Below are 13,227 nucleotides of genomic sequence, written 5' to 3' on the forward strand. Positions count from 1 at the left end.
GATACAGGACCTTTAATAAACATGATCTGTACAGATGATATGTCGAAATAAGACATAAATAAAATAAGCTCAGGAGAAATCTGCAGAACTCCAGGCGTTGAGGCGTGTTCAGTTTATACATATATTATTGTACATATATGAAATATTTTTTACAGCGACACAGCTCTGTTTGGTTCAGGCTCAAAGCTCAAAGTCAAACTCGAGGTCAGATTTCCCCATCTTCTCCCTGTAGACCTCATCAAAGTTCTCATTCATGGACACGGTGAAGACGTCTCTCCAAAGACCAACACGTCCTGGAGGCAAGAAGCAGAGGATCAGAGGAGCAGAGGAGGGTCAAAGGAGCAGAGGAGGGAGTCAGAGGAGCAGAGGAGGGGGTCAGAGGAGCAGAAGAGGGTCAGGAGAGAGAGTCAAAGGAGCAGAGGAGATGGTCAGACAAGAGCGTTACTAAGAATAAAGGAGGGTCAGAGGAGCAGAGGAGGGTCAAAGGAGAGGAGCAGAGGAGGGTCAGAGGAGGGTAAAAGGAGCAGAGGAGGGAGTCAGAGGAGCAGAGGAGGGGGTCAGAGGAGCAGAGGAGGGGGTCAGAGGAGCAGAGGAGGGGGTCAGAGGAGCAGAGGAGGGTCAAAGGAGCAGAGGAGGGAGTCAGAGGAGCAGAGGAGGGTCAAAGGAGCAGAGGAGGGAGTCAGAGGAGCAGTGGAGGGGGTCAGAGGAGCAGAGGAGGGTCAAAGGAGAAAGTCAGAGGATAGGGTCAGAGGAGCAGAGGAGATGGTCAGACGAGAGCGTTAGTAAGAATAAAGGAGGGTCAGAGGAGGGTCAAAGGAGAGGAGCAGAGGAGGGTCAGAGGAGCAGAGGAGGGAGTCAGAGGAGCAGTGGAGGGTCAAAGGAGAAAGTCAGAGGATAGGGTCAGAGGAGCAGAGGAGATGGTCAGACGAGAGCGTTAGTAAGAATAAAGGAGGGTCAGAGGAGGGTCAAAGGAGAGGAGCAGAGGAGGGTCAGAGGAGCAGAGGAGGGAGTCAGAGGAGGCTAAAAGGAGCAGAGGAGGGGGTCAGAAGAGCAGAGGAGGGTCTGACCTGTCAGAGTACGGTCAAAGGAGAGGAGCAGAGGAGCAAGGGAGTGTCAAAGAAGAGGAGCAGAGGAGGGTCAGAGGAGCAGAGGAGGGTCAGAGAAAAGGGTCAGAGGAGCAGAGGAGGGGGTCAGAGGAGCAGAGTAGTAGATGGAGCAGAGGATGACCCCTGACCTCTGCACACTGCCATGGCCTCAGAGCTGCAGCACTGTTCTATGAGCTGAGAACAGCTGTCCACCAGAGCTTCTATCTGGGACTTATCACAGGAGACTCCCAGGAACCGAGCCAGATCTGACACCAGAGTGGACAGGTCCTACAGAGAGACAAAAAGATACTGAGAGCTCACGTCCAAAGGTCCTGAAGGAGAGAGGAGGAGGTTAAAGTGGAGAGGAGGAGGAGTCTCAGAAGGTAAGGCCCCTTCCCGCCCACAACGCTAGTTTAGAAGAGACGGGCACTTAGCAACGTTGTCAATCAAATCTACTGCTAACACCAGAGGAAGTGACCTCATGAAAAGAAGGCACCTAATTTGTCTGTTATTAATGTTCTGTCATGATCCCAGTCTGTCCTGCCCTTTTTTTTTGTACTATTTTCCTCCTCCCTTCTGTATCTGAGCCTGGGCACAGAGTTAGGCTCCTCCCGTGCACCTCATCTGCAATCAGCTGCTCCTGGGGAGGATAAAGGGAGCCAGGACCTGACACCTAGCGCCATATCGTCCACATATCCCTTGTGGTACAGCTCTGCTTGGCTCAGTTGTTTTTGCTCTTGTGACTTTTTCTAAATTGGATATTTTAGCTTCTCTCCAGACCCCACTCCCTGGACCCACTTGGCTCCTCTATCTTCGACCCTGCTCTTCACCACGGTACTGTTCACCTCATCTCAGACTCTGCTGCTCATGCTCAATCCCAGGACCATGGCAAACACCCCGCTCTCACCCACTGATTCATCTACCTTCATTTGCACTTTGAAACTTGTAAATAAACATTGTTAAACTTTTCCCCCGAGTTCTGTCTCTTTGGTCCCCCTTGTCAGTCGTTACGACATGTTCATATCTTGATTTAGAGACACAATAGTGAAATAAAAACCCCAGGATCATGTAGAGGGTTAATACGAACATTTAAGACCAGAATGACGAGTCTGACAGCAGCAGTTACAGAGAGAGGAGAAAGTGAACTGGAGCCAAATCGCGCCCACATTCACTTCTTGTTTCGAACAGTTAGCAGGTAGCTGGTCTGGCGGACTAAAGCAGAGAGTGACCCCGCCCACTCACTTTTGGCCCTGCCCAGTTTAGCAGCTCTATTTGAAATGAGGCTGTGGGTGGAGTTTAGTTGTTTAGTTCCACTTTAAACAAAGAAAATAGCAGAATTTCAGAATATATGTTATGTTGAAAAATGGCTGATGTGATATTTCTGAACAGGTCTGACCCAAAGTCTGAACTTTAAAAATAATTGCGGCTAAGTATAGAGCAGTGGGTGGGGCTAGGGGGTAAAGCAAAACAGATTTTGAGCCTAAAATGCAGAACAATGCAGGATTATTCAAACACACAACTGTGAACTAAGGAGGGAAGACTGGTAAATGTGTTTTAAATCTGGACCAGAAAAAATCAAACTAAAGAATAATCCAAAACATGGGGCTATTTACCTGTACTATTACCGCACAGGACAGTTTACCTGTACTATTACCGCACAGGACAGTTTACCTGTACTATTACCGCACAGGACTATTTACCTGTACTATTACCGCACAGGACAGTTTACCTGTACTATTACCGCACAGGACAGTTTACCTGTACTATTACCGCACAGGACTATTTACCTGTACTATTACCGCACAGGACTATTTACCTGTACTATTACCGCACAGGACAGTTTACCTGTACTATTACCGCACAGGACAGTTTACCTGTACTATTACCGCACAGGACAGTTTACCTGTACTATTACCGCAGAGGACAGTTTACCTGTACTGTTACCGCACAGGACAGTTTACCTGTACTATTACCACACAGGACAGTTTACCTGTACTATTACCGCAGAGGACAGTTTACCTGTACTGTTACCGCAGAGGACAGTTTACCTGTACTGTTACCGCACAGGACAGTTTACCTGTACTATTACTGCACAGGACAGTTTACCTGTACTATTACCGCACAGGACTGTAGGTCTGTTAGAATCCTGTGTATATAGGGCAGTACATACTGTGTGATAAGACACAGCGGCACAGACAAGCTTCAGAAAACACAGATATAACTCTATGAAGTCATGATTATGTAATTGTACTGAAGCAGGATTTATCTAAGGACTTTACAACACAGGCCAACACAAAACAGAAGCAACAGAAAACAGAACCAAGACAGAACCAACTGAAGACAAAACCACAGGAAGCAAATGGATATGACAGAACACACCTTGGCTAGCAGTTATAGCGGCTAATCTGGAGGCCAGTTTAATATTTGGAAATTTGAATGTGCATTTCATAGCAACCAAAAAGGCAATCAGGAGTGAAGTTGTTGAAGGTAACGCCCCTTCCAGCCCACACTGCTCTTTTGGCAAGGAGCAGATGCTTAGCAACCCTGTCAATCAAACCTTTTGCTAACGCTAGCAGGAGTGACCTTGGGGAAAGAAGACATCTGATTGGTCTGTTATTAATGTTCATATCCTTATTTGGGGTCAAAATAGTGAAATAAAAACCCCTGGACAGACAGCAGTTACAAATCACATGCTCACTTGCTCTTTGGAACACAGCAGCTCACGGGTCTATGTACAGTCTATGGTCCAGATGTGCATGATTGACATGTGGATAAGCCAATCAGGGACACGCAAGGGCCGTCCGTATTAAAAGAAATATGGCTGCTGACAATGAAAAATGAAAGGATAAAATGTCACCTTTGACACACGACCCTGTTCTGCCAAAATGCAGAGACATTACTGGGTCAGAATTCATGGGTGAAGGGGCTATAGACTTGAGGGTCTGATTTAGATTTTAAATTAAAAAAAACTTGTGACCTGTGTCCACAGATACAAGTTCACAGACCTGATTCACCTGTGCAGACCCTGGTCTGATTCACCTGAGCAGACCGTGGTCTGATTCACCTGCGCAGACCCTGGTCTGATTCACCTGCGCAGACCCTGGTCTGATTCACCTGCGCAGACCCTGGTCTGATTCACCTGCGCAGACTATGGTCTGATTCATGGTGAGGACAGGATGTTCTGAACCTTCTGCTCTTCTCTGTAAACGATGTCACGATAAACAGGTGAGTTACTGTGGCTGACACGCAGCCATGTTACATAAGTGTCAGATAAGATAAGGACTGTTCATGCTCTGACATCACGCTGGGGATTTTCTACATATCTCTCTATGGTAGAATGTTTAGCAGTTACCATGGAGACACAGAGCACACATTAGCAAACACTGACAAAAAAGTTTTAAGAGTGTCTGAAAACTCAAGAAAAAATCCAAAAGTGATTCAAACGTCAGATTTTCAGGAGTCTGTGCTCAATCCGAGCTCATGGCCCTTTTTAGGACTTTGATTTACAACAAAAAGGTGAGAGTGACTCACTGAAAAACTGTTGGATAATGCTAATGCTAGCTAGCTTGTGACTGTACTGTTATGAGAGGGACTTGTTTAACAGCACAAAGCCCAGGCCCAGGTCCAGGCTCAGACTGCACATGGCTCTGGTTCTGTGGCCGTGAATGTTTTGTACAAAATACGTGATGAGCTCAGACGGGAAGGCGTGCAGTGCGGAGGTGCTTCAGATCAAATCTGTTGGATTCTATTTTTGCTGGACGCTGGAGCTGACCGCAGCCTTTTCCCTTAGATAATGAATAGTTATGACGTGAACTCGTCGTCTCGTGTGTGCAGCTTCAAAGACGGTGACCACAACAGCCAAGTCTCCAGTTCTATGAGTGTCACACTGCAACTAAAGCACAAACACAGGAGTCAACCTGGACCAGGTGCAGTCTGAGGGCAGAGCGGGGGAGGTGACCCCTAAGCATTGTGGGATGTCCATACCTTATACATGTCTTCATATTTGAGGAACAGGACGTTTGAATCTGACCGGTGCTCCCAGAACTCCTGGACATGATCGAACCAGGAGCCATAGCCCACTGCAAAACAAAAACCAGGATTAAGGCCGAACTGGACCAGGACTGGTCCAGGTCTAGACCAGGACTAAACCAGGACTAAACCAGGACTGGACCAGGACTAAACCAGGACTAAACCAGGACTGGACCAGGACTAAACCAGGACTAAACCAGGACTAAACCAGGACTGGACCACAACTGGATCTGGACTAGACCAAGGCTGGACCAGAACTAGACAAGAACTGAACTAGGACTGGACCAGGAGTAGACCAGTACAAGACCAGGACTGGATCAGGACTGGACCGGGACTGAACTGGGACTGGACCGGGACTGGACCGGGACTGGACCAGGATTGAACCGGGACTGGACCGGGACTGGACCAGGACTAAACCAGGACTAAACCAGGACTGGACCAGAACTAGACAAGAACTAAACTAGGACTGGACCAGGAGTAGACCAGTACAAGACCAGGACTGGACCAGGACTGGACCGGGACTGGACCGGGACTGGACTGGGACTGAACCGGGACTGGACCGGGACTGGACCGGGACTGGACCGGGACTGGACCAGCACTAGACCAGGACTAAACTAGGTCTAGACCAGTTCTTACATTTGTCGTTCATAAACCTTCTGCAGAACTCCTGGAAGGTGCCTCTGTAGCTCATGGTCCTGAGGGAGCGATGGAACTGATAATACGACACCACCAGGTCTTTGGGGTTCCGGGCCATGTAGATCACCTGAGGACCAGACACATGTCAGACCTAGTCCTGGTCTAGTCCTAGTCTAGTCCTGGTTTAGTCCTGGTTTAGTTTTGGCTTAGTTTTGGCTTAGTCTTAGTCCAGTCCTGGTTTAGTCCTCACCTTGCCCTCTCCCTGGTGCATGGCCGCTGGGAGGAAGCGATACGGCAGGTGGCTCTTGATCAGACGAGGAGAAGTCAGCTCCTGAAAACAAGAAACACAACCATGTCTCAACCAGGTCTGGACCAGGTCTAAACCAGGACTAAACCAGGTCTAAACCAGGACTAAACCAGGACTAAACCAGGACTAAATCAGGACTAAACCAGGTCTAAACCAGGTCTAGACCAGGACTAAAACAGGACTAAAACAGGTCTAAACCAGGACTAAAACAGGACTAAATCAGGACTAAAGCAGGACTAAATCAGGACTAAATCAGGACTAAACCAGGTCTAAACCAGGTCTAGACCAGGACTAAAACAGGATTAAAACAGGTCTAAACCAGGACTAAAGCAGGACTAAATCAGGACTAAACCAGACCTAAACCAGATCTAAACCAGGTCTAGACCAGGTCTAGACCAGGACTAAAACAGGACTAAAACAGGTCTAAACAGGACTAAAACAGGACTAAATCAGGACTAAACCAGATCTAAACCAGGTCTAAACCAGGTCTAGACCAGGACTAAAACAGGACTAAAACAGGTCTAAACAGGACTAAAACAGGACTAAATCAGGACTAAACCAGATCTAAACCAGGTCTAGACCAGGTCTAAAACAGGACTAAACCGTGTCTAAACTGGGACTAAACCAGGACTCCTCAACTGTATTAAATTCAGCCCAGGTTGCTCTAAACCAGGTCTAAACCAAGTCTAAACCTGGTCTAAACCAGATCTAGACCAGGACTTTTCACCTGTATGATGTCCAGTCCAGGTTGGGGATATTCTAACACTGGGAGCTGTTCATCGATGTTCATGAGTCCGATCTCGTCTGGATCCGCCCCCTGACTCACCAGGTACACCACCTCCTGCAGCAGACTGGTGCCTAAGACAGACCAGGAGTGTCAGATGCCCTCCCGTCCTCCTGTATCTGTGTGTCAGGTGCCCTCCCGTCCTCCTGTATCTGTGTGTCAGGTGCCTTCCCTTCCTCCTGTATCTGTATGTCAGATGCCCTCCCGTCCTCCTGTATCTGTGTGTCAGATGCCCTCCCGTCCTCCTGTATCTGTATGTCAGATGCCCTCCCGTCCTCCTGTATCTGTGTGTCAGGTGCCCTCCCGTCCTCCTGTATCTCTGTGTGTCAGATGCCCTCCCGTCCTCCTGTATCTGTGTGTCAGGTGCCCTCCCGTCCTCCTGTATCTGTGTGTCAGGTGCCCTCCCGTCCTCCTGTATCTGTGTGTCAGGTGCCCTCCCGTCCTCCTGTATCTGTGTGTCAGGTGCCCTCCCGTCCTCCTGTATCTCTGTGTGTCAGGTGCCCTCCCGTCCTCCTGTATCTGTGTGTCAGATGCCCTCCCGTCCTCCTGTATCTGTGTGTCAGGTGCCCTCCCGTCCTCCTGTATCTGTGTGTCAGGTGCCCTCCCGTCCTCCTGTATCTGTGTGTCAGGTGCCCTCCCGTCCTCCTGTATCTGTGTGTCAGGTGCCCTCCCGTCCTCCTGTATCTGTGTGTCAGGTGCCCTCCCGTCCTCCTGTATCTGTGTGTCAGGTGCCCTCCCGTCCTCCTGTATCTGTGTGTCAGGTGCCCTCCCGTCCTCCTGTATCTGTGTGTCAGGTGCCCTCCCGTCCTCCTGTATCTGTGTGTCAGATGCCCTCCCGTCCTCCTGTATCTGTATGTCAGATGCCCTCCCGTCCTCCTGTATCTGTGTGTCAGATGCCCTCCCGTCCTCTTGCATCTGAGTGCAAGTGTCTTTGCTTAAACCTGCATCAAAAGCAGTGGGACTCATCTCCATATCTTAAGCTCATCTTTGTCAGGACGAGTTGGAGGATTTTACCTGTTGTGCAAGTTTTGGGTTGACCAAGAACATGCAAACTCCACACAGACACAGAGAGAACACGCAAACTCCACACAGACACAGAGAGAACACGCAAACTCCTCTTTAATTTGAGCCTACAGAGGGTCATACTGTCTGTACTCACGCTCCTCTTTACTTTAAGCCTACAGAGGATGTTATTGTGCACACTGCACACTTCTTACGGGCCTACCCCGCGCCCCGTGACGCGCACGTACCGGACTTGGGGTACGTGACGATCCAGATGTCGCTGCTCCTCAGGCCGAAGCTGCGGATCTCCTCCATCTTCCCGCGGCAGAAGGGCGGGAGCCGCACCCCCTCGAAGTCGAAGTACCGGCTCTCGTACTCGATGGGAGTGCTCGGCGTGTCGGCCTCGCTCTCCGCCATCTCCGCAGACCGGGGACAGCGGCTTTACCGGGAAACGAGCACCCAAACACGAGCGACGACCGCGGGGAGAAGGATACAGCAGCACAACACGCGGAGGAGAGACGTGACAGCCAATCAGAGCGCGGAGGAGAGAGATGACAGAGAGGTGAACGCCAATCAGAGCGCGGAGAGGTGATGTAATGCGCGCTCACGAGAAAACAGCATCAGGACCAATGCGCGTGACCGGGAAAGAACGTGAACGTCACACAAAGAGATGAAAGATGGAGTTAAAATGAAAAAGTAAAATGAAACTAAATAAAAGTTTAAACCACGTACATTTTAGTTTCATTCCTCAAAGCTCACAATAAAGATACACTATGGGACTTTTCAGGTGGAGAGTCTCTGCACCTGTTTTGCTGGATGGATATTTTATTCCCTGAACCTTAATGTGGTGGAGGGGTTTGAGTCCGAATTATTCTGGGAGCTCTGTTGTCAGGGGTTTCATGTCCCTGGTAGGGTCACCCATATCAAACAGGTCCAGGTCAGAAAAAGGGCGACTCAGACGCCTCTCATGATGAGAGGAAAACCAAGGTCAGTTATGTCGCCCGGACCGGTGTTACCGGGACCCCACCGTGGAGCTAGGCCTGCGGTGGGTGCTCGACACCTGGCCCCCACGGGCGCAAAATGGGGCCGTCCCCCTGTGGACTCATCACCTACAGGATGATCCATGAGGGGCCGGTGCAAAGAGATCTGGGCGGCAGTTGAAGGCGGGGGCCTCGGTGACCTGATCGCTGGACATGGAGACTGGCTCTGAGGACATGGAATGTCACTTTGCTGGGGGGAGGAGCCTGAGCTTGTGCAGGAGGTTGTATGTTACCAACTTGATATAGTCCGTCTCGCCTCCACACATGGCTTGGGTTCTGGAATCCATCCTCGAGAGGGGCTGGACTCTCCATTTCTCCGCTGTTATCCGTGGGGAGCGGTGGCGAGCTGGTGTGGGCTCATTGCCCCACAGCTCAGCCAGTGAATGACAGGGTCGTGTCCCTGCGCCTTCGGGTCGGGGACAGGTCTCTCACTGTTGTGTCGGCCTACGGGCCAAACAGCAGTGCAGAGTACCTGACCTTCTTGGAGTCCCTGGGAGGGGTACTAGACAGTGCACCAACCAGGGACTCCGTTGTTCTCCTGGGGGACTTCAATGTCCATGTGGGTAATGACAGTGACTCCTGGAGGGGCGTGATCGGGAAGAACGTCCTCCCTGATCTGAACCCGAGTGTTGTTCTGTTATTGTTCTTCTGAGCGAGTCACAGTTTGTCCATAACAAACACCATGTTCAAGCACAAGGTCCATAAGTGCACGTGGCACCAGGACACTCTAGGTCGGAAGTCGATGATCGACCGTGTCATCTGACTTCTGGCCCCATGTCTTGGACACTCGGGTGAAGAGAGGGACAGAGCTGTAGAGCACCACCTGGTGGTGAGTTGGACCTGCTGCTAGTGGAGGAAGCTGATAGACCTAGCCAGCAGACCCTCATGATATGCTTGGAAGGCCCAAGCGTATCATGAGAATCCACTGGGAACATCCGGTGGAGCCCTCTGTCAGTGGGGTCTTCAGCTCACACCTCTGGGAGAGCATCCCGGAGGAGGTTGGGGACGTGGATTCTGAGTGGGCCATGTTCTCCACCTCTATTGTCAATGTGGTTGCTCATAGCTGTGGTCGTAAAGTCTGCGGTGCTTGTTGTGGCGGCAACCCCTGAACCTGATGGTGGACACCAGAAGTAAGGGGTGCCATCAGGATGAAGAAGGAGTTTGATCGGGCCTTGTTGGCTTATGGGACTCGTGAGGCACCTGACGAGTCTGTCCAAGCCTGCCGCAGCTTGTGCGGTTACAGAGGCAAAAACTCTGGGGTTGGGAGGAGTTCGGGGAGGCCATGGAGGAAGACTATCGGACAGTCTCAAAGAGATTCTGGCAAACCGTCCGATGCCTCAGAAAGGGGAAACAGTGCTTCACCAACACTGTTTACAGTGCATGCGGAGAGCTGCACAATCCTCAGCCTTCCTGGTAAAGGCTATTCCAGGGACTGGAGAGGAGAATCCGACCGATAGTCGAACCTTGGATGAAGGAGGAGCAGTGAGGTTTTTATCCCGGTCGTGGAACACTGGGCCAGCTCTATACTCTCCATCGGGTCCTCGAGGGTTCAGTGGCTTTGCCACAGTCCACATGTGTTTTGTGGATCTGGAGAAGGCGTTCGACCGTGTCCCTCGTGGTGTCCTTTGGGGGGTGCTCCGGGAGGGCTGTCTGGTCCCTGTATGACCGGAGCAGGAGCTGTGTTCTCTGCAGTAAGTCAGACCTGTTCCCGGTGCAGGTTGGACTCTGCCAGGGCTGCCCTTTATCACCAGTTCTGTTCATTGTTTTTATGGACAGAATTTCTTGGCGCAGCCAGGGGCTGGAGAGGGTCCAGTTCAGTGGCTGGAGGGGGTCTCGTTCGGGAACCACAGCTATTTGCAGATGAGGTTGTCCTGATGGCTTCATCGAGCCAGGACCTGCAGCAGGGAGGATCAGCTCCTCCAAATCTGAGGCCAAGGTTCTCGACCGGAAAAAGGTGGCACTCGCCTATGGTTATGGGCTTTGGGTAATAACCGAAAGGGTTAGATCGCGGATACAAGCAGTCGAAATAAGTTTCCTCTGCAGGGTGGCTGGTCACTCCTTTAGAGATAGAGTGAGGAGCTCGGTCACATGGGAGGAGCTCGGAGTATAGCCTCTGCTCTTACACGTCGAGAGGAACCAGCTGAGGTGACTCGGGCATCTGTTCAGGATGCCTCCTGCACGTCTCCCTAGGGATGTGTTCCGGGCATGTCCCACCGGGAGGAAGCCCCAGGGAACACCCAGAACATGCTAGAGGGACTAGATCTCTCGGCTGGCCTGAGAACGCCTTGGGGTCCCACCGGAGGAGCTGGAGGACGTGTGGTGGATGAATTTTATTACTTGTGTTCCAGAGTATGGCATTTAATGTATGTATCTCCATTGAGACTGGCAGGTAACACCACCAGGCCAAGTTACTGGTCAGATCTGTGTAGCGGAGAGCCCCACTCATAGTAAGAATGCAAGATACTTTTGACCAATATAAACACCCTTATCAAATGCAAGATTTGGTTAATGCCATATGATGGAACATTTCTGGCAAAGCAATAACATTTCCATGGGGACTAGCAAACATTCATCCAGAAATGTTACACCATGTTACTAAACCAGGACTAAACCAGGACTAAACCAGAGCTAATCCAGGACTAATCCAGGACTAAACCAGGACTAAACCAGAGCTAATCCAGGACTAAACCAGGACTAAACCAGGACTAAACCAGGACTAAACCAGAGCTAATCCAGGACTAAACCAGGACTAAACCAGGACTAAACCAGGACTAAACCAGAGCTAATCCAGGACTAAACCAGGACTAAACCAGGACTAAACCAGGACTAAACCAGAGCTAATCCAGGACTAATCCAGGACTAAACCAGGACTAAACCAGAGCTAATCCAGGACTAAACCAGGACTAAACCAGGACTAAACCAGAGCTAAACCAGAGCTAATCCAGGACTAAACCAGGACTAAACCAGAGCTAAACCAGAGCTAATCCAGGACTAAACCAGGACTAAACCAGGACTAAACCAGGACTAAATCAGAACTAAACCAGGACTAAACCAGGACTAAACCAGAGCTAAACCAGAGCTAATCCAGGACTAAACCAGGACTAAACCAGGACTAAACCAGAGCTAATCCAGGACTAAACCAGGACTAAACCAGGACTAAACCAGGACTAAACCAGAGCTAAACCAGAGCTAATCCAGGACTAAACCAGGACTAAACCAGGACTAAACCAGGACTAAACCAGAGCTAAACCAGGACTAAACCAGGACTAAACCAGGACTAAACCAGGACTAAACCAGAGCTAATCCAGGACTAAACCAGGACTAAACCAGGACTAAACCAGGACTAAACCAGAGCTAAACCAGGACTAAACCAGGACTAAACCAGAGCTAAACCAGGACTAAACTAAACCAGGACTAAATCAGGGTCTGAACTCTAGTCTAACGAGACTAATCAAAATAGTTTCACAATCACGTTTTAGAGGAGGAAGAATCTCATGCTGTCCAGATACTTCTGTAGCCACAGTTGCCCTGGGACAAGCTGACTGAACTGAGCCTGCCAATCTGCGCCATCAGCCCCTCTGGCCACAACCAACACTGACGCACCACATTCATACTAAGGTGAAGTGTCTTGTCAAAGGACACAGTGATAGTTTAGTGGTAGTGGGATTCAAACCACCAACCTTTGAGTATGTGGATAAACGCTGGACATGATGAACAAGGTGTTTATGTAATAATCTGGTGTTTTGGTTCAAGACGATTGTCCAATCAGAACGCAGAATGAGCCTCACATGACTCTCTCATTTGTGTTGCCAGGTTCAAAGCTGAAATCCAGTTGTTTTAAACCTAAAATGCCTCTCTCCGATCTGATTGGTCCCTAAACCCCAGCACCTGCAGCCAATCAGGACTCAGTGCTACTGCAGCCTCTGCAGCTCAGCTCAACATGAGGCCTGTCCATAAACTGAGAATGAGACACATCTGTATGTGTCTCTATCTGCAGGTCAAGGCACTGGACACAAGTCAAGGCTCAGGACACAGGGTCAGGTGTGAGTGCAGTATCTTTGTTAAACTGTAGGAGGCGATATATATACAGCTCGTTTAATGTTAGACTTCATCCTTCATATGTACCTATGTATTTCACAAAGAGGACACTATGTTCTGAGGAACTAGGGCTAAAGTCACTGTGTTTACATTTGTGTGAGGGGAGGGGCTGGACACGCCCAGGAGCCTTCTCATTGGTCCAAAAGTTAAAAAGTATTTGCCACACATAAACTGTGACCAATTATAGCCAGAGAAACTTCTGTCGCCTTCACTGACAGTGGGAAATCACACGGAGCTGCCCCTGGA

General features: G+C 49.9%; 1 protein-coding gene across 1 annotated transcript; it reads right to left on the reverse strand.

The window, feature by feature from the left end:
* Positions 1 to 8,362, reverse strand: sult4a1 (sulfotransferase family 4A, member 1). The gene is made up of 7 exons (XM_033990123.2): positions 8,092 to 8,362; positions 6,785 to 6,915; positions 6,001 to 6,081; positions 5,751 to 5,877; positions 5,070 to 5,164; positions 1,235 to 1,373; positions 1 to 293 (listed from the first exon to the last, which is right to left on the reverse strand). The coding sequence occupies exons 1-7, from the start codon at positions 8,258 to 8,260 to the stop codon at positions 181 to 183; spliced, it is 855 nt and encodes a 284-aa protein (XP_033846014.1). The 5' UTR covers positions 8,261 to 8,362; the 3' UTR covers positions 1 to 180.
* Positions 8,363 to 13,227: the final 4,865 nt, after the last annotated feature.

Source organism: Periophthalmus magnuspinnatus, chromosome 23 (assembly GCF_009829125.3).
Source record: "Periophthalmus magnuspinnatus isolate fPerMag1 chromosome 23, fPerMag1.2.pri, whole genome shotgun sequence".
In the NCBI taxonomy this organism is placed as follows: Eukaryota; Metazoa; Chordata; class Actinopteri; order Gobiiformes; family Gobiidae; genus Periophthalmus; species Periophthalmus magnuspinnatus.

Coding starts and splice junctions, on each gene's coding strand:
- sult4a1 (XM_033990123.2), bottom strand. CDS start 8,260: ATGGCGGAGAGCGAGGCCGACACGCCGAGCACTCCCATCGAGTACGAG. Junction 5,878..6,000: donor TGCACCAGGGAGAGGGCAAG/GTGAGGACTAAA, acceptor TCTGGTCCTCAG/GTGATCTACATGGCCCGGAA. Junction 1,374..5,069: donor AATATGAAGACATGTATAAG/GTATGGACATCC, acceptor GTCTCTCTGTAG/GACCTGTCCACTCTGGTGTC.